This window comes from Pseudorca crassidens, chromosome 12, assembly GCF_039906515.1.
Source record: "Pseudorca crassidens isolate mPseCra1 chromosome 12, mPseCra1.hap1, whole genome shotgun sequence".
Lineage (NCBI taxonomy): Eukaryota > Metazoa > Chordata > Mammalia > Artiodactyla > Delphinidae > Pseudorca > Pseudorca crassidens.
Window position 1 is genome coordinate 84,085,347 of NC_090307.1, and position 25,809 is coordinate 84,111,155.

General features: G+C 43.1%; 2 protein-coding genes and 1 long non-coding RNA gene across 24 annotated transcripts in view; 2 read left to right on the plus strand and 1 right to left on the minus strand.

The window, feature by feature from the left end:
• The first annotated feature begins 546 nt into the window (after window positions 1-546).
• On the plus strand, window positions 547-16,285 carry RNF34 (ring finger protein 34). Of its 5 annotated transcripts, XM_067700936.1 has the most exons (8): window positions 553-693; window positions 3,205-3,287; window positions 9,202-9,420; window positions 10,905-11,117; window positions 11,262-11,312; window positions 12,753-12,851; window positions 13,112-13,313; window positions 15,340-16,285. In XM_067700936.1, the coding sequence occupies exons 2-8, from the start codon at window positions 3,279-3,281 to the stop codon at window positions 15,528-15,530; spliced, it is 984 nt and encodes a 327-aa protein (XP_067557037.1). In that variant the 5' UTR covers window positions 553-693; window positions 3,205-3,278; the 3' UTR covers window positions 15,531-16,285. The 5 variants fall into 5 exon arrangements, with proteins under 5 accessions (XP_067557036.1, XP_067557038.1, XP_067557039.1 ...); XM_067700934.1 differs by having other exon boundaries at window positions 554-693; window positions 10,905-11,312; XM_067700935.1 differs by lacking the exon at window positions 3,205-3,287 and having other exon boundaries at window positions 547-693; window positions 10,905-11,312.
• A 2,227-nt stretch (window positions 16,286-18,512) lies between these two features.
• On the plus strand, window positions 18,513-20,447 carry LOC137203902 (uncharacterized). The gene is made up of 2 exons (XR_010933366.1): window positions 18,513-19,095; window positions 20,239-20,447. It is a non-coding gene; the product is annotated as an uncharacterized lncRNA (long non-coding RNA).
• KDM2B (lysine demethylase 2B) overlaps window positions 19,578-25,809 on the minus strand; it is a 122,267-nt gene continuing 116,035 nt past the window's right edge. For all 18 annotated transcript variants that reach the window (XM_067700917.1, XM_067700925.1, XM_067700922.1 and 15 more), the window contains one exon: window positions 19,578-20,696. In XM_067700917.1, coding sequence (XP_067557018.1) covers window positions 20,515-20,696 — 182 coding nt within the window. In that variant the 3' untranslated portion in view covers window positions 19,578-20,514. The remainder of the gene's footprint in view (window positions 20,697-25,809) is intronic.

Consider the following 25,809-nt stretch of genomic DNA (forward strand, 5'->3'; position numbering starts at 1 on the left):
CAGTTGGTTCTTCAAGTGTTCTCAATAAAACGTTTTTTAAAGCCGCGTCCTTGCGTGCGCAGCTGCCACTGCTTACCAGGCCCTCCAGAGAGGAGACCTGAGGTCATTACCGACTGTGAGAGGCGTGAATGTCTGGGGAGGAAATCCGAGGCCCTGCTTTGACCGCTATAACAAAAAAGTTCCAACCAACCGGCGTTTTCAAATTTACCACGCCCCTTCCCGCCCTCATCTCCAGAGGAACTTGACCACCCAGCCCTGAACCCAGATCTCTGCTGCAGTTTCCTGCAGGGTACGCTGACTCCAAGTTCAGCGATCCAGCGGAGAAAACCGCGGAGAAAACCGCTCGGTGACTCCCGCCACGCCCAGACCCGCCCATCTCTGCTTGGGGCGGAATGGATTCTTTCTCGGCCTTCCAGGCTGCGACGGAGGCCCCGCCCCATTCCCGCCACTTCATTGGCTTTGGTGACCGGCCCCCCGAGTGTCAGCTCCGGATTGGCCGAGTCGGCCGCCGCTCGGCGATCTTCCCGGGCGCGCGCGGCGGGCGTGACCACGCCCCTTACGTCTGGACGCTGGGTCCCCTCGGGAGCCTCAGTATCGCCGCCCAGAAGGAAGGAAGGTGGTTGTGGTAGGTTCTGCTATGGTGCTGAATTCCTCGGCAGAGCCGACCCAGAAGCGGCGGTCGCGGCCATGAAGGTGAGGGGCCGGTGGGGCCGGGCAGTCTCTCCTCTCCTCTCCTATCCGGCCAGTGCGCTCGAAGTGCCTTCCTTTCGCCTCAGGGGTTACCCTGCCGGCACCTCGGAGAGCTCCGCGGAGGGGGGTCCCCCGCCGGCTTCTGGGGCCCTGACCCGCAGGGCGGATGTCGTGGGCTCCCGGACGTTTCCAACTCCCACAGCGCCTCCGTCAGCGAGCCCGAGGCCGGGGGAGAGCCCGGGCCCGCCCTGCACTCACGCCTGGTGGGCCCCTCTCCGCGCTGGGCCCTGTCCGTGTCCTCGGGGGCCGGAGGCAGACCCCCTGGTGCTCGCCTCACCCTCCGTGCCTTTGCCCACAGCGTGCCCTCTCCCGCCCCGAGTCCTTGAACTAACCCAAATGTTGGGAGCACCACGGGACTGTCGCAGGACGGAAACTGCAGGACGAAGGGAAAAGGGGTTGTGCGGGGAGTCGTGAGGCTGGGGCCCGGCTAACTGGTTAGAAATGTCTCGGGGCGGGGATCCCACCCTGAAGGATCTGTTTGCAGGCTTAACACAGGGGCCGTGACCTAGAGCTCTTAGCAAACCCGTTGTGTCTCCATCGCTGCTAGGTACGCAGCAAGTAATTTGACAGCTTGAGTCTTCACGGTGGGTGTGAGAGCGTGGGAGCATCACTGAGTGAGAAGTTTAAGGAAGAGGGGGGAGGGGGGAGGTTCTGGCCTACTTTTGGGAGCTGATTCTCTCAACTTGATCGCTGAGAGTTCTAAAGAGCTCTGGGTACAACAATCAATTCACGTATTGATTCAAACCAAGTGGGGTGAGTCATAAGGTGATACTCTTTCAGACATCGTTGATTTCATTAATCTCAGTGAAGAGGTGTGATTGGCGTGGGTAAGAAAAATAACAGAGTGAACTGCTAGCTAAACCTCTACCTTCACAAAGCCCCAAGAAGATATTTTGTTGAGCATTTCCTATGTGTTAGCTAAGAGGAATATATCATGCGTAGAAGTAATTCAAAATATAATCCCACCCTTTAGGAGTTTGCCAACCAAAAGAGAAGAGACATTCTCAAGAAACCACATTATGAGGCAGAATTTGATGTAAGGTATCAAAAAAATGCAAAACCCTCAGGAGCAAGAAAGGATTTTTTCTGGCTCTAGGAAGCAAGGAAGATTTTTGGAATAGGTAACTTCCGAACTGGGTGTTAAAGTATGAGGATATTCAAAGAGCATATTTTTTAACTTCCCAGTTCAGCTATAAAATATTTCAACTTAGAATACCTATTAAAATATCTAAAACTAGCTTTCTTTCCTGAAAACCATCATCCCGCTGTGTGTTAAGATCCAAAAACCAATAAAGGATCTTTATACATAATGCCTCAAAGAATGTCAGTAACTTTATTAGTAAATATTAAATTTGTGACCTATCAAGAAACAAGGTTTAGAAGGAGAGAATTAAGGGCAAGTACAGTGTTGAAATTTTTTCAGAAGTGTTTTTGAATTTAGGTGGAGGATACTGCTTTCTGAGTTGAAATTTTAGAAACAAAGTTGGATGGGATTTGAAAATATAAAAAGGTATATTTTATGAAACAAAATGCAGACCTAAATAGACATCAGTCTGAACAAGATGACAGTTATGAAGATACTGCTTTTCATTTAAGTTTTCGTGAAAACTGGATTCACAAAATTTAGGATTGGGGCTATTAACTTTGTTTCATATTGAAATTGTCTAATTTTGCGGTATCTATAGATTCTGGGCAGGGGCATTAATTCCTGATGTCATGGAATTCTAACATGTGAATGTTCATCTAAGCAAGTATTAAATTAAAATTTCAGTGGAATTAAAATTAATTTAAAAGCCAAGCAATCAGATAAGTACATCTTCACACAAACCCAGGACCAGGAGCTGATTTTAGTATATGTGTAGAATGGGTATTTACTTTCTTCCTTTAATTTTTTTGCCTTTTTTTGTTGTTTAGAAACTGTTGTTTTGAAATAGGTTTGTCTCAAAGATTCAAGTAACCATTTTACCTTAGAGTAGCATCTAATTAACTTCCTATAAGGGATTAAAAAAAATCCAAATTAGTATCTTATGCTAATTTGATTTAATCTCCTTCCTGTTTTCCCATATTTATATTGATCTCACCCTTAATTGTACTAATTATGTTCATTCTTCCAAGCTCAAAACAAGACATCAAGACGAAAGTAATCTGTTTAATGTAATTTCCTTTTCCTTTTTTTTTTTCCTCTTTTCTCTGAAAGGTGGGGGAGTGGTGCTAAGGGTCAAGTATACTGTTTTGTTTTTTAATTTTGTTTACTTATTTTTGGCTGCATTGGGTCTTTGTTGCTGTGCTCAGGCTTTCTCTAGTTGCGGCGAGCAGGGGCTCTTTGCTGCGGCGCGCGGGCTTCAGTAGTTGTGGCACATGGGCTCAGTAGTTGTGACCTGCGGGCTTAGTTGTTCCGCGGTATGTGGGATCTTCCCAGACCGTGGATCGAACCCGTGTCCCTTGCATTGGCAGGCGGATTCTTAACCACTGCGACACCAGGGAAGTACCAAGTATACTGTTTTAAGAAAAGAAAACAAAACCCAAACATGAAGAAGGTAACATTTATGATCTCCAGAACACATTATTTGTAAAAATCAATCAATTTGGCCAAATGTCTTACCTAAAAATATTACATTTTTAAGATCAGCATTTGTTTTTGCATCCTGCTTAATGTCCAAATGGTATGAGAGAAAGAACTTAGGATGTAGAATTTCCTCCTTTGTGGTATATAGCCTGATATTTAATCATTAAGATCGCAGAGTTCCTGGTGTATTGTATTTCAGTTGAAGCAGCAGTTTCAGTAAGAAATTCTTTCCCTTTTTAAGGAACTGTTCCTCCAGTGGCTCTAAATAGAGTAAAGATTTTTGCTTATTATCTTAATGGTTTCTTCTGGTTTACTTTAATTTCTGTAGGGAAGTTTAACCTAATTGAAATTTAAACTGTAAAACTTACTCTCTTATATCACTGGTACTGAGATTTGAAACATCTTTTCATATTGTTTAACATAAGGACATTGAGTTTTAGCAAACTGAAGGTTGTTCAGAGTTTAAAGACAAAGCTTGTGGTGATTGAGTTCTCTGAAGAAGCTTCCACTGGTGGAAGAACTGAATCCCTGCCTGGTCCTTGTAGCTTCTTACAGCATCCAAGAAAATTAATGTTCTTGAAATTGAAACTTCTAGGTTTATCCTTAAAATAACTGTGTAAAATATTACCATATTTAATTTAGAGTTGAGGCAAGCAACTCTTAGGAGGTGGCATTATGATTACTGCTGTTTACCTAGTTTAATCAAAAGCAAATGATTTAGACTATGATCATTTAGTTTTTTGCTGTTTTCAAACCCATCAACTTCCCTACTCCCCCTTCTCTCTCTCTCTCTCTCTCTCTCTCTCTCTCTCTCTCTCTCTCTCTCTGGCTGTCATTTAATCTTCATGGAAATCACTACAGCTTTTCTTGGTCTTCATTCTAGTTTGCCTGGCTACTATTACATTTGGTGGAATAATTAAAAGGGATCACATCCTGATGTAGTTTAGAATAGGATTCAAAGTTTGTAGTAAACTTGTTAATTCTGTAAGTTGAGCATTTTGGACGTCTCCCCGCCCCAACCCCCAGATATTCTAGAAAGCACATTAGATCTCACACAGACACGCACACGCACAATCAAAAGACAGCTGAACCTTGAGCCATTTGAAAACTGGCACTCTGCCAAAAAGAAGGCTGGGCTACTGCTCTTGCAAAGAAAGAACACATTCCCTCTTGCTTTTGTTGACTGAAATGATGATTCAGAATGGGCCTGTATTGTGTGAATCTGACTGAGGAACCCAAGAGAGTGCTTAAAAAATTGGTGGTGGTGCTATTGTGGAAATAAGTGTCACAGCACTGGAAACTGTCAGTCCCACTCTCCTGCAAAGTGTTTACAGTTGTGGATCACAGTCTCCTCCCCTCCTCTGTACTCCTACAGAGGGGAGGGAATTTCTAATTCATTCTTTAGGAAGGAACAAGACGAACTTTTATGTTGGTGATTTTAGCAAAGGAGCTGAACATGCTTGCTTCAGTACTTTTCTGAGACTTTCTCAGATTTATCTTCCTGTGGGTAGGGAAGGGACTCTGGTCAACTAGATGGTAAGCTGCTGTTGGTCAGCTGTGCTGGTGGCTGGCTGGCATGTTATCAAGACCAGTTGGCTGCAGAGCTAAAGTCATGTTCTCCAATTGGTGTTACCAGTAAAAAAGCAAATATTTAAATTTCTGTTTGTCTTATTTCTTTACTCAGTTTTAAAATGGGAGTGAGAAAAAAATGTAGTGTTATTGGCTCCCTAAAATCTTGGTTCACTGTCTTTGAAAACATGAGAACTGGCATTGGATACTAGAATAACATGAAGAGATCTAGGTGTCTGGGGCAGTCCAAACAGGAGACTTTACAATTTAATTTCTTTCTGTGGGCCATGTAAGTTTTTAATATGAGATCTGGTTCTTAATTGATGCCTGGCAGGCCATGGTTCCATGGCTAATCTACTCAGGAGCAATTTTAGTCTAACAGGATGTTTAGGAAAGGGATTAGGTTTATCAAGAAAAAGTCATTTATTTTCAGTAGTCATTGATGGCTAGAAAGTCAACTAGAAACACAGCTAAATTCTCTAAACTAGGAGTTTTGTATCAGACGTAAGTAGATGGTTGCCTTATTCGGTTATTCTCTATGTTGTTTTTGATGGTCCATATTCATGGTCAAGAGAGGAAATGTAACCATCCTTCTCACCTCTTGGATTCATGTGGTTTAGTCTGTAGAGTCCTGCTGTCAACCATGGTCCCAAGTAGGGTTTAGAATTGTTAGTCACATAAGCCCAGATCATAGCAGAGATCCAGACTTTGGCTTTATTCGTGGAAAGGTAGTAGTTCGGAAAATACGCTTCAATCTTACTATCAAAAGGTAAGCAGAGTGTGAATAAAAGAAAAATAACGGAATGCAGGCTGATTAAACTGGCGGAAGATCTTAGAGGATAGGGACGACGGAAGTAGAGAGAACATGAACTTGGGTCTCTAAAGCTTTTAAGGGGAGGGTGCAAAAAGGGGAAGCTCTTTGTTTATGACCCTACCAGGTACGGTAACTGGGCTCTAAGGAAATATAACAAAGACAGAGAGTCAAGAGCTCAGAGAATAAATTCATGTTCGCCTCCCCGCCCCTTTCCCAAGAGCACACGTTCAATAAACTGTTGGGAAAACGCTCTCTTAAATTGTTCCCTAATTGCTTTTGTAGATTCTGTCACTTGAAAAATGGGACTGTTATATCAAGTATTAACAGAAATTTGGACAGATTTGAGAGGAGAAAGGTCAGTATAGGACACTCAAAGCATTATTAGGGCAAGGTAATAGTCCTTAAATAGGGATCCCTGTGCCCTGAGGGGACACGCAGAAGAAATTCAGGCAATTAGGACTTTAAGGGAAAGTACAAGAAGATGAAACATACTAACCGGAGGCAGGGAGATGGACCCTAAGTTTGGAAGATTCATTTTCTGGGTGGATTCTTCAACTTGGGGGTGAAGAAGGACAAAAATAGTTTGCCAAATGGCTTTTTGACAGACCCAGAAATCACTGTCTTTCTCCCAGTATTGGAGAGTTCACCCAAGAAAATATGTAGAGGAATAAGTTAGGAAGTAAGAAATCTGGGCCAAAAAGCAAAGAGCAAGTAAAATGAAGGAGGGCACCAAATTTCAGCTTAACTTCCAGGCTGATATGTGGTAAAGGAAAGGAACTGATTGGGGACTTCCCTGGCGGTCTAGTGGTTAAGACTCCGAGCTTCCACTGCAGGAAGGTTCGATCCCTGGTCGGGGAACTAAAACATGCGCGTGTGGTGCAGCCAAAAACATTAAAAAAAAAAAAATTTTTTTTTTTAAAAGGAAAGGAACTGATATAAGAATCAGATTAAATTGTTAAAAACTCAGCTGAGGCCTTCTGAGCTAATCCTTTCTGAAAGGATTAGGGGAAACCAGAGGGGGAAAGGAAACACTAGAGGCAAATCCCACTACTTGGAGATGGGGGTGTGAAGGGGCGGTACCTACACAGGTAGTGAGGAGCACGTGGCAGAGATGTTGGTTCTAGAACTCTAGAGGCACAGGCTTCAGAAGTAACCACAGCCCCTTCCATTTGGGAATCTGAGTGATTCTCCAGCTGAAATGATGTAGGCAGAAAGGAGAAATCCCCTAGACCGAGCAGGTGTTAACCTTTTAACCTTGACTGTACATTCACATCACATAGGGAATTAAAAAAAATTCTGAGGCCCAGGTTGTACCCCAGACCTGTTAAATCAGAATCTTGGGGCTGGGACTCAGGCACCAGTATTTTTTAAGGCTCTCCTGGTGAGTCCAACCACTGTCTTTCTTTCTTTCTTTTTTTTTTTTTCCGGGTGTGTTGGGTCTCCGTTGCTGCGCGTGGGCTTTCTCTAGTTGTGGTGAGCAGGGGCTACTCTTCGTTGAGGTGTGCAGGCTTCTCATTGTGGTGGCTTCTTTTGTTGCAGAGCACGGGCTGTAGGTGCACAGGCTTCAGTAGTTCTGGCTCGCGGGCTCTAGAGCGCAGGCTCCATAGTTGTGGCACACGGGCTTAGTTGCTCCGCGGCATGTGAGATCTTCCCGGACCAGGGCTCGAACCCGTGTCCCCTGCATTGGCAGGCAGATTCTTTTTTTTCTTTTTCTTTTATTTATTTATTTATTTATTTTTGGCTGCGTTGGGTCTTCATTTCTGTGCGCGGGCTCTCTCTAGTTGCGGCGAGCGGGGGCTACTCTGTTGCGGTGCGTGGGCTTCTCATTGCCATGGCTTCTCGTTGTGGAGCATGGGCTCTAGGCGCGCGGGCTTCAGTAGTTGTGGCGCGCCAGCTCTAGAGCGCAGGCTCAGTAGTTGTGGCGCACAGGCTTAGTTGCTCCGCGGAATGTGGGATCTTCCTGAACCACGGCTCGAACCCGTGTCCCCTGCATTGGCAGGCGGATTCTTAGCCACTGCGCCGCCGGGGAAGTCCCATTATTACTATTTTTTGATGTGGACCATCTCCAAAGTCTTTACTGAATTTGCTACAACATTGCCCCTGCTTCATGCCTCGGTCCCTTGGCCACAAAGCATGTGGGATCCCAGCTCCCCAGCCATGAATCTAACCCGCACCCCCCACACTGGAAGGCGAAGTCTCAACCACTGGACCGCCAGGGAAGTCCCTCCAAATAGCCTTTTAAGGTTGTTTAAAAAAAATTTTTTTAAGAGCTCATTGGACAAGCAGTAAATGTTTGACAGAATTAGATAATAAAATAAATGGAACAGTGCCTTTGTTATGCCATTTTAACTAATAAGACCTCACCTACCTGGACTTCCATTACTTATCACATTATCTAGAGTCTAGAATATGCATAAGTAGTAGGACAAGGGGCAAAAGCTCATTGGTTCCAAACAGTGTAGCTTTATATTTTAAGCATAGGAAAATGCCTTGAGCCCTCACTGAAAATGTATTTTTATATACACTTCTAACAAGCTTGGTTATCAGGTTTCTGAATGCAGTAAAAAAGGAGAGACAGGTTGCTAGAGGTAGATATAGTGATAGCAGTGGTGATTCACAGAAAAGGAAGAGATGAGAGGAAAAAACATAAAAGGCAGCATATTAGTTTCAAGCCACTTAGTGGAGTGGCAAATAGCCCTTACACCTCAAAACGTCATTATGATTATCAGGTCATCAGAAATTGTGTTCAGTATTCTCAGTTTGCTTTTTTAAAATATTTTCCTTAATGTTAAATTAATATATTCCTTATAAAGGTTTGGAAAGCAGGGGAAAACAAATTATACGAGATATACATGAAAACCTAGAGAGCACTTCAACTGGCATTTTGATGTTTTCCCAGTCATTTTTAAAAAATCAAAAAAGTTTCCACATGCCATAGTTTATTATGCCCAGATACAAATGAGAGGACAGAAGTTTAATGAAATTAAGTAATTAGAATTTATATTCTTTCTGCTAAATGACAGCTGGGAAAATCTGCCTCAGCCTATAGAACGGTGCTGTAGTCACCAGTCTAAGGTTGCCAGATAGAATACAAGACACTCAGTTAAATTTGAATTTCAGATAAACAGTGAACAGCTTTTTTCGGTGTAAGCATATCCCAAATATTGCACAGCACTTACTTCCATCTAGTCATTTTTCTTCTGTGTGCATGCACGTGTATCTCTAAGCATATGTGTTTTTTGTTGTTGTTTTACGAAATTGGGTTCATATTGTATCTTCTCCTTTGTTAACAATATATCATGAGTATCCCCAAAGCCAAATATTCTTTGTAAATACCAGAATATTATCCACTTCCCAATAGCTTAAAATTTTGATGCTTAAAAGAATAATTTCGGAATTATTTAGGGCAAACGTGCCTCTCCAGAATGGCATTCCCCGAGAATCCCAGAGAGCCCAGGTTCCAATCAGCTTTAAACTGGTGCCTATTTTCGTTCCTTTCCAGGCGGGTGCCACGTCTATGTGGGCTTCGTGCTGTGGGCTGCTGAATGAAGTCATGGGGACTGGAGCTGTCAGGGGCCAACAGTCAGGATTTGCAGGAGGCACTGGTCCATTCAGATTTACACCGAGCTCTGATTTTACCACTTACCCACCAGCACCTACAGAAGGGCCTAATATAGTTTGCAAAGCCTGTGGACTTTCATTTTCAGTCTTTAGAAAGAAGGTGAGTTGGATGAAATGTTACACACAAAAAAACACATGTATCACAATTCTTGATTGTATGTTATTTTGAATACTAATGAATATTCATTTCTTCTTATACAAATATCAAAAAGTCCTAATAACCATTCCCCATTTAGAAAAGTGCTGAGTTGCAGAGACTGTATCACTGCTCAGGTTTTCTGACTAGACGTTGTTGCTTCTCATGTTGCTCAGCCATTCTTTCTTCTGGACTCTGACCTGTTCATACACTTTGATTCTTATGTTCTGAAGCAAGAGATTTAATTAGTCTGCAATTTTGTTCAGAGAAGATTTACTATAACTTTGATCTCAAGTTTCAAAAAATGTATCCCCACCCACATTAACTCAAGTGAAGAAATGAGTCTATTAACATTAGCTACTGTTTAAAGATTCAACATGCAAAATAACAGCTAAAACCGTTATTTTCTTTAGGACAGAAAGTTGTTCTTTCTGAGAACCATCATATTGCTGGGCCATCTCCCAGGCTTGTCAATCCAGTCCTTTGAAATACTTAACAAACAAGGTGTTAGCTTGTGGGAACAATGCCCCAAGCAGAAATGACCACATCATCATGTCTTCTTTTAAGTTTTGCTTGTGGAATGGCTTTGATTGTGATTAAGGCTCTAGGGTACAGATTACTGTATAAGTGGGGTCCTCTGTTTGCTTGGATTGACCTTGAGAGATCAGTTGCCTTTCTCTTTCCCTGTGTTAGGCTTTTCCCCCTTCTCTCTTTTTTTTTTTTTTTTAATTTTTGGTGTCATTGGGTCTTCATTGCTGCGCGTGGGCTTTCTCTACTTGCGGCGAGTGGGGGCCGCTCTGTTGCAGTGCGCGGGCTTCTCATTGCAGTGGCTTCTCTTGTTGCAGAGCACAGGTTCTAGGTGTGCAGGCTTCAGTAGTTGTGGCGCATGGGTTCAGTAGCTGTGGCTCGTGGGCTCTAGAGCGCAGGCTCAGTAGTTGTGGCACACGGGCTTAGTTGCTTCATGTCATGTGGGATCCTCCCGGACCAGGGCGCGAACCCATGTCCCCTGCACTGGCAGGCCGATTCTTAACCACTGCGCCACCAGGGAAGCCTGCAGTCCCCCTTCTCTTTAAATGGGGAAATTTTCACATAGGCAAAGAGCAGGAAGAGAGTTTGTGGTCATGCTTTCTGCTCCATGTGGTTCAAGACAGCTCTGTTTTGCTAATTACGTTTGCCCGAAGGGGTGGAAAGGTTTTAATTCATTAACACAAGAGTATGTTTTTCTTAAAGGTCTGTATTTGAACTTCTGTGAATCCAAACTGCCTCAGCAGTGACTGTTTTGATTTTCACCACTTTTAGAACACGAAAATGCCCATGGGTCTGGTGCCATGGGGGACTTCATAAGAACTAAAATTTAATTTTAATAGAAGGCAAAAGGAAAACTAGTGCTTTCACAATGGCTTGTATCTGGCTCTCATTAAATGCTTCTTTCCTATCTGTTTCTTCAGCATGTATGTTGTGACTGCAAGAAAGACTTTTGCTCCGTTTGTTCGATCTTACAAGAAAATCTCCGTAGATGTTCCACTTGTCACTTATTACAAGAGACAGCTTTTCAGCGCCCTCAGTTAATGAGACTGAAAGTGAAGGATCTACGGCAGTATCTCATTCTTAGAAACATACCGATCGATACCTGTCGAGAGAAAGAAGACTTGGTAGATCTGGTACTGTGTCACCGTGGGCTGGGCTCTGAGGACAACCTGGACACGAGCAGTCTGAATTCCTCAAGGTCCCAGACTTCTAGCTTTTTTACACATTCATTTTTTTCAAACTATACAGCCCCATCTGCTACCATGTCTTCCTTTCAGGGAGAGCTTATGGGTGGAGACCGGACCTTAGGATCTGGAGTACTGGCACAGGTACGAGGGTGTAATTACCCCGAGGGCCTGGCATGTCGTCTGCTTTCCGCCCATATGGAGGGGGCTTTAGGGCTGAAGACTCCTTGCTGAGCCGAGGTTCCACGTGCTGCTGAACTCTGCACTTGCAGGCTCTCCTGATGTGAGGCTCCAAGCTCAGATGCTGCCTGAAGGGCCCAAAAAGAGCTCATCAGTCTCTTGACCTTAGTTACCTCAGTTTCCCTCTCTTATATAGTTAAATACTAGCTGTCGAAATAATGACTGTCAAATGTAGCATATAAACATTTGCAGGACTATTTGTGTGTCAGTGACCATGGAAACTATAAGTTAACCTAATGCCCAGTTGCCTTGCTACCGTAAAATTGTTCTAATTTAGATATTGGGAAACAGCCATCTGAATTAGTGACAGGATATGGTTATTTACTCATTTCAAAGAAATGCCAGTGCAGAATGTTGTCCCAGTGAGGTCCTTGGGCATACTAATTGAATAATATGCAAAGTCTTGTAATTAATACTCAATTTGTATATATGAATGATTCTAAAATGCTGAAAGAATTGTTTTGAACATTCATTTCCACATTTAATTTTCTCCTCTGAGGAAAGAGGTTAGAAGCAGAGGGAAATGTGGTCTAGTTGCTTTCTAAAGAGTCATCAATTAGATAAGCCCAAGCTAGGAGTTATATTATTTTCCCAAATGGCAGCTGGCATAATTATGATGCAAAGGTAAGACACATCTGACTTTTGTGTCACTTTTGAGTATATGACACCACTTGGGAGATGTGGGTCTTTGGATGATACAATCTAGTGTTTGTGAACTAGTGGGGTAGAATACTTGAAATTGGGCGTTGTCCTAGGCTTTCTGTTCTCCTTAAAGAAAAGAGTATCTGATTGTTGAGGAATTTCTGAAAACTAGAAATGGCATCAACCATCAGTGAATTAGTCTAGAAAGCATTGTTTGGAATTAGAATGTCTAAGCATGAGGTAGTAGGATTGAGATCTTTGAAATCAAATACCCTTGACACTAGGGCTGATCTTAGAGCTTTAGTTTCTACCTGTATCTTAGAGGCTCCAGTTAAACCAGCCAGCTGCAGGTCCTTTGCTAAGGACACAGTGCAATTCCATACGCTTTTGGCTTTGACATTCTGTGATGGGACCTTCTTAACTTCTGGGGAGTTAATACTATGGTTAGATTTTAAAAATTCACACGCACATAGGAATTTGACTTTTGAGATAACTATGGAAGGTAAATTGTTTATCGAATCATGTGGTGCCCAACTCTTTGGGAGGGGCAGCAGCACTCAGGATCCTAGGAAGGTGTGGAGTATGCCAGGTATTAAGAGTCATTCTTGGGGAGGATCTATTGGAAGGGTTTTCTCCAGTGATAAATATGGGTTGGTACCATTAGGAAAATGATTCCTGACCTAATATGTATTATGTGTGTAGGTGCGAAGTGAAATAGCTTCAGCAAACACAGATGATGATGAAGAAGATGATGACGACGACGACGATGATGACGAGGATGAAGAAAACTTGGAGGAGCGGGTGAGACTGCCTATAAAATTTGGTTTCCCTGACACGTCACCTTGGTAGGCAGGGAAAATGCCCATGTGGACTGTCGCTAGATTAGCACAGGATGTTTCTTTTGGTTTGAAGGCAGCACAATACATAAAACACTTCAAGAACTGGTGAGAAGTCTGGGGAGAATCTCCAGGGCCAGTGATGACTGTAGGGTGAAGGCAGCATGCTGTTTTCCTTGCTGGATTTGCAGGAACAGAGGTAATGGACACACTCTGTGATTTCAGACATCTGGCCTTGCTAAGAAGAGAGTGAGAGCTTCTCTGTCTGACCTGTCAAGCCTTGAAGACGTGGAAGGGATGAGCGTGCGCCAGCTCAAGGAAATCCTGGCTCGGAATTTTGTCAACTATTCTGGCTGTTGTGAAAAATGGGAGCTAGTAGAGAAAGTAAACCGGTTATACAAAGAGAACGAAGAAAATCAAAAGTCATGTAGGTTTATTTTTCCTTTGTTTCCCTGTAGTAGCTTTCTTTAGGCCTTTAAAAACTGGCCTGTTTCTGTCAGTTAAGTCCACTTTATTTTTGAGAAACCTATGTATCCTTTTATTGAGTGTGAATTAGTTATATAAACTTGTTTATAGATCTGTTAAGCAGTAAGTTCATTATGTGATGTTGGCTTTGAGATCACCATTGCCAATGAGTTAGATAATCTTTTGTTCAGTCTGGTTTTTCTGGTCATAATTTGTTAGAACTCTAATGAAATTCCTTTATCTAAGAAAGGCTTGTTTTCTCACTAACCTGTCTGGCAGGCCAGTACTGAGGATTTAAAAGCTACAATTGAGATAATCAAACAGTGGGGGGAAAAAATTCCCTAGAGCCAGGATGTTAAGTAGTTCTTAACATCAAGTATCAGTAGGTTTCTTTGTAAGTCACGAAAAGCTAAGGTTAAGAACTTCTGAACTATTTATTGATGGAGCATGGAGCAGAAATCCTCAGCTGGTAACAGGGCCAAGCCACAGAGCATTTATAGGCAAGAAAAAAGAATTCAGTGGTGTTCAGACTGACAAATATTATGTTCTTATCTAGAAAACAGTCCTCCCATCATTAACGTGTGTCATCTTGAGTTTTTTTCTTTAAAACCTGGTTATAATACAGCATTTGTTGATAAACAGGTTTATGCCCAGAATATGCAGATAGTAGTATTTTGGCACACCTATTTCTTTTCTTTTTTCAATATATTTATTTATTTTTGGCCGCATTGGGTCTTTGTTGCTGTGCATGGGCTTTCTCTAGTTGTGGAGAGCGGGGGCTACTCTTCGTTGCGGTGTGCGGGCTTCTCACCGTGGTGGTTTCTCGTTGTGGAGCACGGGCTCTAGGTACGTGGGCTTCAGTAGTTGTGGCTCGTGGGTTCTAGAGCACAGGCTCAGTAGTTGTGGCACAGGGGCTTAGTTGCTCCAAGACATGTGGGATCTTCCTGGACCAGGGCTCAAACCCGTGTCCCCTGCATTGGCAGGCGGATTCTTAACCACTGTGCCACCAGGGAAGTCCCACACCTACTTCAAAGATGATGCAACAGTAGCAGATACAGGCATCTTAATCATTGGAGCCTACAGAGGCTCATCTGTTATCTTATTCATGGATCCTTTCTCCCCACTTTCCAGTAATGGTATGGACCATGAACTAGGACCCCAGATGAGAAGATTCTCTTGACACAACAGTGTTTATTTCCTTAAATTCAGGGACTATTCGCTTTTCAAGCTTGAATTCCTGCTTGGTTCTTTCTAACCTTCTTCATGATTCCCATTAATCCCTTCTGTGACCTATACAAAGGGAAGCCTCACTGTCCATAGCTCTATGGCCAAATCTCAGGCTGCAATGAACTTTTTAAACTCATTCTGAACCTTTCTTATTCAGAACCAGAATGTCCCATGCCTTTTGAGTTAGACAGACTCCCAACAGTACCATCGTAGCCAGAAACACAGATGAATTTTGAGATGCTTCCAAGGCTCAAGGGGTGCCGTCCCTCAACTACAGGCTACTTGATGTATGACTCTATAGCTTTCCCGTTGGTGTAGAAATAAAGCTCCTCCTCCTACTAGGATGAGGCTCTGGAGCCTGTGACTTTCCCAAGGCCACACAGTTGGGCTGGAAATTCGAATCGTGTTCTGACTCTGAGGCCCGTGTGTAGGACAGCCTAGGGCTTCTTCATTTTTATTTATAGAAGCAAGCTATCACAAAAACCTTGTATTATATACAGATGTAAAATAGAATTAAATAGGGGCGGGGGCGGGAAAAAAAGAATTAAATAGCTAACATGTGTTAGGCACTTCATCCCTGGTCCTAAGCTAAGTAAGTATCTCTCATTTATTCTTCACAAAATCCTATGAGGTATAATTATTGCCATTTCTAGTGGAAGGAACCGATGTGCCAAGAAGCAGGGACTATTTCTCTTACAGTGGGGTCACTCTGGGTCACTCAGAAGCCGTGCCCGCAGCCCCAGCTCTCTGTTGCCTTTCAGATGGCGAGCGGCTGCAGCTGCAGGACGAGGAAGACGACAGCCTGTGCCGGATCTGCATGGACGCCATCATCGACTGCGTCCTGCTCGAGTGCGGGCACATGGTCACCTGCACCAAGTGCGGCAAGCGCATGAGCGAGTGTCCCATCTGCCGGCAGTACGTGGTGCGCGCCGTGCACGTCTTCAAGTCCTGAAGCCGAGGACCCCCCAGGCTCGATCCCAGACGTTTCAGTGCACAGAAGGGACTGGAAACTTCCTGTTCAAAATCTGAAGCTATTTTTAAAAATTATTTTCACGACTAACTGGGGACAGGAAAGATTCATCCTAAGTTGCAGCAACACTGGTCCATGCTGTATGCCTGTCAGCTGGAGGACTGGCTCAGTTTCCCAGTTTCTGCTGGGCTTCTTCACACATCTCTGATTACTAATTGCCGAAGTCAGACTGCTTATGGCATCAGCTACTGTTCTCTTTGGAGGACATTTATCTTGTTCTCTTATTTCTCCTTCATCCTATTTTTAACTTAAACTACTCAGATGTTTGAAACTTCTGCTCTCTTTGGATGAGGTCACTGTCTGCAAATGGCCGACATGGTACACGCTGAACAGGGGCACCTCTGAATGTTCATTTTATTAGTCATGTATATTTTAAATGCTACTATTTGATGAATGTAATTTTCCACATTGTTGCTATTTCTGCGTTTAAACGTAATTGGGAACAACTGACATTCTATAGTCAACTACCAGGGCCTGAGACTAAACATGTCCATTTTTGTTCAGGTACAGCTTTTTATAGCGAGGGCTGCATCTAGCTTCCTTCATTAGAGAAGTGTGTGTGTTAAATTCTTTATTAACGTGTAATCAGTTTACACTTTTATATATTGCAAGTGTATTTTCAGTGCTACCCACTAGCTAGTTTGAACTTTAGGAATAAAATTAGGTTTTAAAAAATGCTTTTGTTTACATTTGTCCTGGCCAGTTCCTAATTCACTTCGGTGCAGCATGAATGGGTGTCCAGGCCTGGTCTAGTACATTCTTCATGAGAGAAAGGAGCACCTTCAAAGATGTTGTACCTGTCTACCTTGGCTGCTAATTTACCAGTAAATTTAACTACATATTTGCCACATACTGTGACCAGGTATTTTGCCAGGTGCTTTATGGTTACCTCCAGCATTCTGAAATAGATATTGCCTCACATCACAGATGGGGAACTTGATCTCTGAGAAGTTAAAGAACTTGTCGAAAATCTCACAGTTAAAAAGTCACCATAGGGAATTCCCTGGCGGTCCAGTGGTTAGGACTCTGCGCTCTCACTGCTGAGGGCACCGGTTCAATCCCTGGTCAGGGAACTAAGATCCCATAAGCCATGTGGGGCAGCCAAAAAAAAAAAAGTCACATCAGAATTTGAACCTAGCTCTGATGACTTTTTCTTACCTCTTCTAATACCACAACTGAGAAACCTGAGACATTAGCTTATGCTAAAAGGTTCTTGGGACATTAATGATCTGAAATCTCTTTTCTTAATAGGTCCAGCTCTAATCAGGGTGGTTTTTTGGTTTAGTTGAGACCAACTGTGGATTCATTCCCATGGCTTGTGGGCAGGTATGTTTTTAGGAAACTACGTAACTTCTTGGCTGAGTCCTGTGGGTTTTTTATCTTTTGACTCTGCAGTGTTTAACACATGCCTTCAGGTGCTCAGGATCCAGAAGTCAATCAACAAGACCTGAAACTTACAGCAAAGGAGGTAAACAGTCTTGCCCCTCTGTGCTTAAGGCAGAAAGTTTGGCTAGCTGTGAAAAAAAAGTTGCCTTTCTACGTTTTCTGGTTTTGAGTGTCAGAGCATGTAAATCAAAGCCTTGTGGATATTCTAAATACCCTTCTCCTGTGCTTGCCTGAAGAGCCCAGGGTGGGTATTAGCTACAATTCAGATGGACAGTAAAAGCTCAGCCCCTGCTGAAGCCTTAGGAGCACTTAGTCTGTACTTCTCCTGAGACGGTGAACTCCAGAAGTTCATCGTTCCCCACAAATCCCTAATTTGGTGGAGAGAAGTCTTCAAATCCAGGCCAGTGGGTGATGGTAAACACACTGAAATAGAAGCTGAGCAGCAGGTGTTGGTGTATCTTAAATTAGAAAATTGAGATTTATTTGCTCATAGTCTCAGAACAGCTTGTTTACTGTTTCTTTTTGGACTTATAGTTTCAGGTGCTTGTTTCAGCAATGAACAAAAACTCAACGGTGGATCTTCTTAAGTAGCATTTTGAAATAACCTTGGCTCAATGAGAAGCCAACAAATTTTTAGCCTAATAGGCTCGACACTTGGAATAACTGAATTGCAAGGGACTAACTTATCTGGCAGAGGGCAAACATTCCTCCCTGGAATCTGCATTTTCTAGCTGCATGCCATGCATCTTTTTCTGAATAGGTCATCTATCATATGGATAAAATTCTGGAAGTTCACAATGGAATGCAATGACGTCTCTTTGTCCTTGTCCTCACAGGATGGAAGGATGTCATTCCATGTTTTGGATGGGCCGTGGTGCCTGCCTTTGTAAAGGCCAGGATGCCTAGAGGAAGGAGGATTATGGCCTCTCCTCTTTCCTGGGTTAAGAAGTTATGATCCTCTTACAAGAAGTGGTCCCTCTGGTTTATGGTCCTTCCATTACTTCATCAGATACAGTGTATGGGCTCAGAGCAGCTGTTTGCAGGCACCTAGCTTGGCCTGGCCTCATCTAAAGCTCATTTTTGAAGGAATGAGTCTGGTCGAGACTGTACTGGGGTATAATCTTAACTGGATTGTTCAGTACACTTGGGGGAAGGTCATCTGTGACCAGTGCACTGCCTTGGCCATCTCAAGCCTAGAGAGATGCTGTCCTTACTCTGTGGTGTGTCCTTATGGAAACTCTGGCTGCTCAGCCCTGGCAGCCCTTCCTTCACCTCCTCTCTTGGCTGACCTGTGTGCTCCTGGAAACATTACAGGGGAAAGAGGGCCCTCTAATGCCGAGATTCCACTTGAAAACCACCGTCCTCCTTCAACGGTTCCCAAGGGAGAAGATGCCTTTATTGGACGTGAGGGTGACTCTTACTCGGAGGCTCACAGCACTCAGGCCGCCAAGAAGACTGCAACTTGACCTCTTGTGTGGGTGCTCCACGATGAATGACCAGGCTTGCAAAGGTAAGCCACGTTTTTATAAATAAACCACAGAGTGTTAAACTAATCTTAACCTCTGTTAAATGCATCTCCTGAGTTAAATTCTGGGGTGCAACAGCTTCAGATGTCTCCAATTTGAGTCAGAAAGTATCTCTGGATTTAAATTAATAGGCAGCGGTACAAACTAGATGAGATGTAAAACCATTTCACCGTGGCAAAAAAAAAAAAAAAAGGATGGGGGGCAGGGGTAGTACAAAACTACCACAGCAGGAAAGGCTAGTCCCATGAGTCCCAAGTCTGATGTTGCTGTTGATGCCTGAGGAAGGAAGCTGGGTTATCTTCATTTTCAGATGACTAGAGCAGTTGTTCCAGTATAAAAATCCTGTGATCTAAAGTCTACTTCTCACTGGTTTCTATGTCTGCCACCTGGGGAAGTTATCGCCTAACCAGGTGCCTCCACCACCCCAGCCCCAGGTTACCAGTGCAGGATGTGGCCTCCTTGAGTTGCGTCCAGTGGAGGCTGAGGAAATGAACCCCTGTCCCCCTTTGGCAGTGGAAATGCCAAGTGGCTGTGGAAGTTATTGTACACGGGTGTGGTCAGCAGCACCCAAACAGGTAAGCCACCCTGCCCCTTAAGGCAGTTCGTACCTAATTCTTACACATGGACACTAGTGTAGCACAGTTCTTTCCCGTTACCTTTATTAGCTACAAACAGCAAGATCTCTTTCTGAAGACGGAAAAAACACGTACCAAGGGGCTGCCGCATTTCTCAGATGAGTAAGAAATTATACCTTGTTTGGCTTCAAAACAGTATATACACTGGCGTTGAGACTACTGCCTCTGGACTTCCTAGTCAAATTTCTAGTCCACCCCTAGAACAGAAACCCTCCAAGTCCAAGAGTGTTTTTTTTTTTGTACAATTGTTTATACAAATTCAACAAAGGTAAAACCGCGTCAGGGAAGGTCTAGGAAAACACCACCTTACAACAATGGCACTTATGAATGCATAACTTTACAACTAGGAAACAGCCATGTTCTAAACCTTAAACGAGAACTCAACTCACACTTCAAAGGAGAGAAAAAAGGAAAAGAAAGGCTATGTTGGATCATTTATTCAACTTCTTGACTCACTGTATAAATTAGATCTATGTAGAGTACAAGAGCTCATATGCGGGAGCAAACCCCTCCTGAGTTCAAAGGCTGAAGTCTGAATTTTAAAATTTTGAGAAAAAGGTGAATTCTATACAGAGGAAATTTAGCAAAGTGTCTCACTTTGACTATAATTTACACATATCCACAACATGCTTATGTAACTTCTTGACATACAAAGCAGGCTCTCAACTTCCAGTTAGACATGCTTTTAACTGGAAGGTCTTAGCCTGTTTTGCCAGATCTGGGCACGTGTGTAGACGGAGTCGTATGACGTACAGGTTAAGTTCTCTCCTACCTGAAGGAAACCAGGAAAGTTGGCAATCTCAAAACAATAAAAACACTGGTATGCATTCAAACCTTGCATAAATAACTTTTGAACAATTTGTACAAAAATATTTCTGCATAATGTAAGATGTAACAAAACCAAACAAACATGTCAAGACGGCAGCTGTGGTGTGTGGTCCATTTTATGTTGACACCAAAAACCCCAAAGTTGCCAGGAAAAAGGTGTCCAAAACAAAAAACACCACCACCAAAAAAAAAAAATTCCTAAGCTCATGCTTCCAGTAAGAGAATTTCTCCCAAGTCCATCCTCCTCTCCGACAGGAATGTCTTCTTGATAAAGGCTGCCTTAGAGACGGTCCAGAAAGCAGTGCAGTTTTGATTCAGAAAGACCAAAGGAAAGCGCCTGACTCACTCAACCCCAAAACGGTGGCGGACTGGCTTCTCCCTCAGCGAGACTTGCAAAATGGAATCGTTCTGTGGTCTGTTGTTCCAAGTTTCAAATTGAAAATAAAAGCCCTAGTTTTTGTAAAGTCTTTTACCCTCCCCTGCCACGTCCCCTCCCCTCACCCACCCCATATTTACATACTTGTCCATGGACTAACTCAGTTTTTGCAGGAGTTTTTCTTCCACTTGCCCGAACTGGACACTAACAGACATTTCGGCTATGAACTGCTCACAGCCTTCCTTGGTAACTTGCTTGCAGTACCTCAGGTCAATATGACAGATATTCCCACACCGTTTGAAGAAGGACAGGCACTGGTCAGTGACCTTATTGCAGTCTGCAGGGAAGAGGACACACGGTGAGGTGGAGGAAGCGTGCAGCCGAGGGCCCTCCCCAACCCCCAGGCACTCAGCAACAGAGCAGCAACTGCCCTTGCTGGAAAGCTCTCTTCAAATGCAGAATGGTTTCATCTACCACTTATAGAAGTTTCATATATGCTTGAAAAGCATCCACACATTCCAAGTGAAACTGCTTAGACTCCTACCCCATGGCCGCCCCTTATATGTATATATTCTCACATCAGTACGTCCTGTCTATGTTGTTTTATAAAGATAGGATCACACAATATATGAAAATAGCTTGCTTTTCACTTCTACTCTACTGCTGAGAAACACCTCTCTGCAGGTTCTTGTGCGCAGTCTGCCTATTCCCAGGGGAGAAGTGCTGGGGGAGTGAGGACACCTGTAAGGTCATCCTGGGATCCTCCCACTCCCCTGGGCACCAGCCCTTTAGACAGAGGCCCCATGTGCTTGCCCGCCCACGGTGGGACGTTTGCCTCAAACCTATGCAGGAGACCAATGTGCTAGAAGGGGCCGGAAAGATTCTGTCCACAGGGAGCAAAACCAGAATTCAGAACCCTCCACCGCACCCTCACCGGTAGATGTGCTCTTCAACCGAGTAATTCTCTCAATTTGGACTTTGCTTCTGTAGCACTGTTTTCTTTTAGAACTGAATCCTCAGTCAACGGGCTGCAACGCCAGCTCGCATCCAACTGAGGCTGAGTCCCCACCCTGAGCCCAATGATTCCTTCATCTCAGTGGTATATTAAGCTGGAGACCTTTCCTCATCATCACTAAAATTGGTTGTGTGGGGAATATTATGGATAGGCCCATGATGGGTTAAACAAAGTCTGTTTAAGAGTGAAAAATAGATGTCCGATGAAAGGACAATCTGGGTTAAGAATTACAAACCTCAAACAATGTGGCCTATACCTCACAACAAAATAAATTCTAGGCAGATCAAAGCATAAAATTTTTAAAATGATACGGAAAAGAATAAAAATATCTGCTTGCAGATGACATGACCTTAATGTGATAACTCTAAGGAGTCCACACCCACCCCCCCACACACGCACACCACACCCCCCCACCACCCCCCCACACACCCACACATACACCCCACCCCACCCCTACACACACACCCCTAATTCAGCAGAACTGCAGGATATAAAATCAACAGACAAAAATTAGCATTTCTATACACTAACAATGAACAATCTGAAAGAAAATCACGAAAATTTCATTTACAATAGCATCAAAAAGAAAACATTTAGTAATAAAATTTAACGAAGAAAGTGAGACTTGTACACTGAAAACTAAAAAACAACGCTGAAAGAAATTAAAAGATATAAATGGAAAGACAGCCGATGTTCAGATTAGAAAACTTAATATTATTAAAATGCCAGTATTACCCCAAAGCAGTCTACAGACTCAATGAAATTGCTATAAAATACCAAAAGCGGTTTTTTTGTAGAAAAAGAAAAATGCATCTTAATCATGTAGAAATTTAAGGGACCCTGAATTGCCAAAGCAACCTTGAAAAAGAGAAAGTCAGAGGACTCGCACTTCCTGATTTCAATACTACAAAGCCACAGCATGTGTTACCGGCATAAGGACAAACATATACACCAATGGAACAGAATTGAGAGCCCCAAAAATAAACCCTCAAATGGTCAAATGATTTTTGACGAGATGCCAAAACAATTCAGTGGGCGAAAAGACAGACTTTTCAACAAATGGTGCTGGGAAAACTGGATATCCACATGCAACAGGATGAAGCTAGACCACCCTCCCCCATCACACCATATACAAAAATTAAGATTATTCAAAGACTTAACGTAAGAGCTAAAACTATGAAACTCTTAGAAGAAAACATGGGAAATCTTCGTGACCTTGGATTTGTCAATGGTTTCTTAAACATGATACCAAAAGCACAGGCCACAAAAGGGAAAAGACTGAACTTCATCAAAATTAAAAACTTTTGTACAAAGGACACTATCAAAAGAGTGAAAAAACAACAGAGAATGGGAGAAAATATTTGCAAGTCATGTATCTGTTAAGGAATGAATATCCAGAATATATAAAGAAATCCTACAATTCAACAACAACACAAACAACCTGATTAAAAAATGGGCAAAAGACGGGAATAGACATTTGTTCAAAGAAGATACACAAATGGTAAATAAGCAAACGAAAAGATGCTTAGTATCACGAATCATTAAGGAAATGCAAGTCAAGACCCCACTGAGATCTTCATATGCATTAGCATGGTTTTCGCTTAAACAAACAAAAAACCCCAAACCCCAGAAAGTAAGGATGTGGAGAAGTTGGAACCCTTTGCACTGTTGGTAGGAATGTAAAACAGTGCAGCTGCTCTGCGAAACAATATAGTAGTTTCTCAAAAAAAAGTAAACACAGAATTACCATGTGATTCAGCCAGTCCATTTCTGGTTATATACCCAAAGAACAATGAATTTATACACCCATGTTCACAGCAACATTACTGACAATAGCCAAAAGACAGAAGCAACCCAAGTGTCCATTAGCAGATGAATGGATAAATAAAATGTGGTGTATATATAATAAGCCAGTCCTGAAGGAAACAACTACTGTATGGTTCCACTTATGTGGGGTACCTAGAAGAGTCAAATTCAGGGACAGACAGTAGAATGGTGGTTGCTGAGGGCAGGAGAGGAAAGGGAGTGAGGAGTTAGTATTTAGTGGGTACAGTTTCTGACAGGGTGAAGAAGAGGTTCTGAAGACGGGTGGTGGCGGCTGCACAACTACATGTCTGTACTTAATGCTAGTGAACTGGACACTTAAGAATTGTTAAAATGGTAAATTTTATGTTATGTGTATCTTACCACAATAAAAAAAATTTTGTTAATTTAGAAAGCTGGAGAAAAGGTAACATTCACTAGACTTGAGAAAGCTTAACCCCAAACTGGCTGAAGGAAAAGCAGAGAAGCAGATTTCTTCTACAGAAGACCTCAAAGGTACAGGTACTGGAAGCAACAAGTACAACGAAAGTGGGGCTAAAGATGGGGTTAGAGACAGAAGGACTGGTTGAAAATCTACTTAAGGAGCAGTAAGAGGCTGAAACTCCCTTCCCCAGCAAAAGAGGGGAGTTTGTCTCTGATGGGCAAGAGAAAGTCTCTAGACCAGGCACCACCAGGCACTGTGGAAGGCAGGGGCACCCCCTGAAAAATGGGGGTTACAGGGAAATTTACCTGCTGACTGTCGAGACCTCCAGACTCCTTCCCTGCCAAGCCCTAGAACCCTGGCAGCCCGGCCTGAGCCCTTCGGTTGGGAGGTCAAGGAAGAGAGTGTCCTTTGGCAACCTTGACCAGCTTAAGAGGAAAGACTGACAGATGTCACGTCTGGGTTTCCCAAAGAAAACAACCCATGCTGACCACCCAATGATACCCACAGCAGACCAGCTCCCACCGTGTCCCCAGAGCCTCCGATCACCTGAGCCGACAACCTCATGTTGACACTAAATCTGAGAAGGGCCCCTTAGGCAGGCCCACTGACTGCATCTGAAGGAATGTATGGTCTATGTAGAAAAGAAAAAACCATCAGTATCCTCAGGATCGACAATATCTGGATGCAAGAAACAAGAACATGCCACTCTCCGAAAGTTCAGAGAACAAACTATAGCTGTAAAATTAAAAATATAGGCTAAACCATATGAAAACTGCCAATATTTGACTGTTTTCTGACCTACATAAAAAGCAGCTTCATATGTTTGAACCTAACAAAAAGCAGAAATGAAAAACTCATGGCAGTTGACCCTTGAACAACACGGGTTTGAACTGTGCGGGTCCACTTATATGCTGATTTTTTTCAATAGTAAATACTACAGGCTACAAATTAGTGGTTGAATCTGAGTTTTTGGAGGAAGTGTGGATACCAAGGGCCAACTGTTAAGTTATATTTGGATTTTCTACTGCAAGGAGGGCTGTACCCCTAGCCCCTAACTAGTTCAAGGGTCAGCTGTATATGAATTCTGTGATAAGTGGAGGAAAACCAGATACAGAGATGGGAAAAAGGAAAAAAAACTAAAGGTATCAGAGGACTACTAAAGAAAGAAAACAGAAGGGAAGGAAATTAAATAATTCAAGGCAATTTTCCAGAACCAAATTGAGAGACTGAAAGCACTCATGAATGCTCAATACAATCCCTGAAAATGGACTCAAACCAAGGCTCACCAACCAAAACTGCAAAAAACTTTGAGATAAACTCATGTCCTACACGGGACTTCCCTGGTGCTCCAGTGGCTAAGACTCGCGCTCCCAATGCAGGGGGCCCAGGTTCGATCCCTGGTCAGGGAACTAGAGCCCACATGCTGCAACGAAGATCCTGTATCCTGCAACTAAGACCCGGCACAGCCAAATTAATTAAATTTTTTAAAAAAATAATTTTTTAAATAAATAAATAAAAAGATCGTGTTCTACAAACTTCCAATGAGAGAAAATATTCACTGAAGGATGGAGAATCAAATCGTTTTGGACATCAACTCTGGAAGGCAGAAGCCAAAGGAGCAGTGCCTCCCACTTTCTGAAACAATATGGTTCCCAAACTAGAACTATATAACCAGCTAAGCTATCAATTAAACATGAAGGTATAATACAGCCATTTTCAGACATATAAGGTCTGGAAGATGTCCTCTACCAAACGAACAGATAAACCAAGAAAGAAGATACGGGACCAAGGAAGGAAGGGTCCCTGCACAAGACAGAAACCAAGGAAGTCCCAGGACAGGAGCTGTGCAGCAGGCAGAGACAGCCAAGTTCAAGTGGGGGCAGGAGGAAGAGAAGTCCAGGAGGGTGGTTTCTACACAGACTGGTTGAGGGCCTGACGAGTTCACGTGGGGAAAGAACAGTACTCAAGTCTGTTATAGAAACTAACCAAACAAAAATGAGACAATTATTAACTCTAGGGAAAACAAACCAAAAACATGTGCAAGAAAGGAAACATACCCATAATACACACTGGCTCAACAGTGGACAATACTAACATGGCCATAATAAGGTAAGTAATAGTGACTTAACCACAAATTGGGAAGATGAAGGGAGAAAAGGAAGCAGGGTAAGAGAATGTAAGAATAGT

Excerpts from the sequence above, each read along its gene's own strand:
- RNF34 (XM_067700934.1), top strand. Across the intron at positions 9,421-10,904 it reads TTTCAGTCTTTAGAAAGAAG|CATGTATGTTGTGACTGCAA; the intron begins GTGAGTTGGATG and ends CTGTTTCTTCAG. Across the intron at positions 11,313-12,752 it reads GATCTGGAGTACTGGCACAG|GTGCGAAGTGAAATAGCTTC; the intron begins GTACGAGGGTGT and ends TTATGTGTGTAG.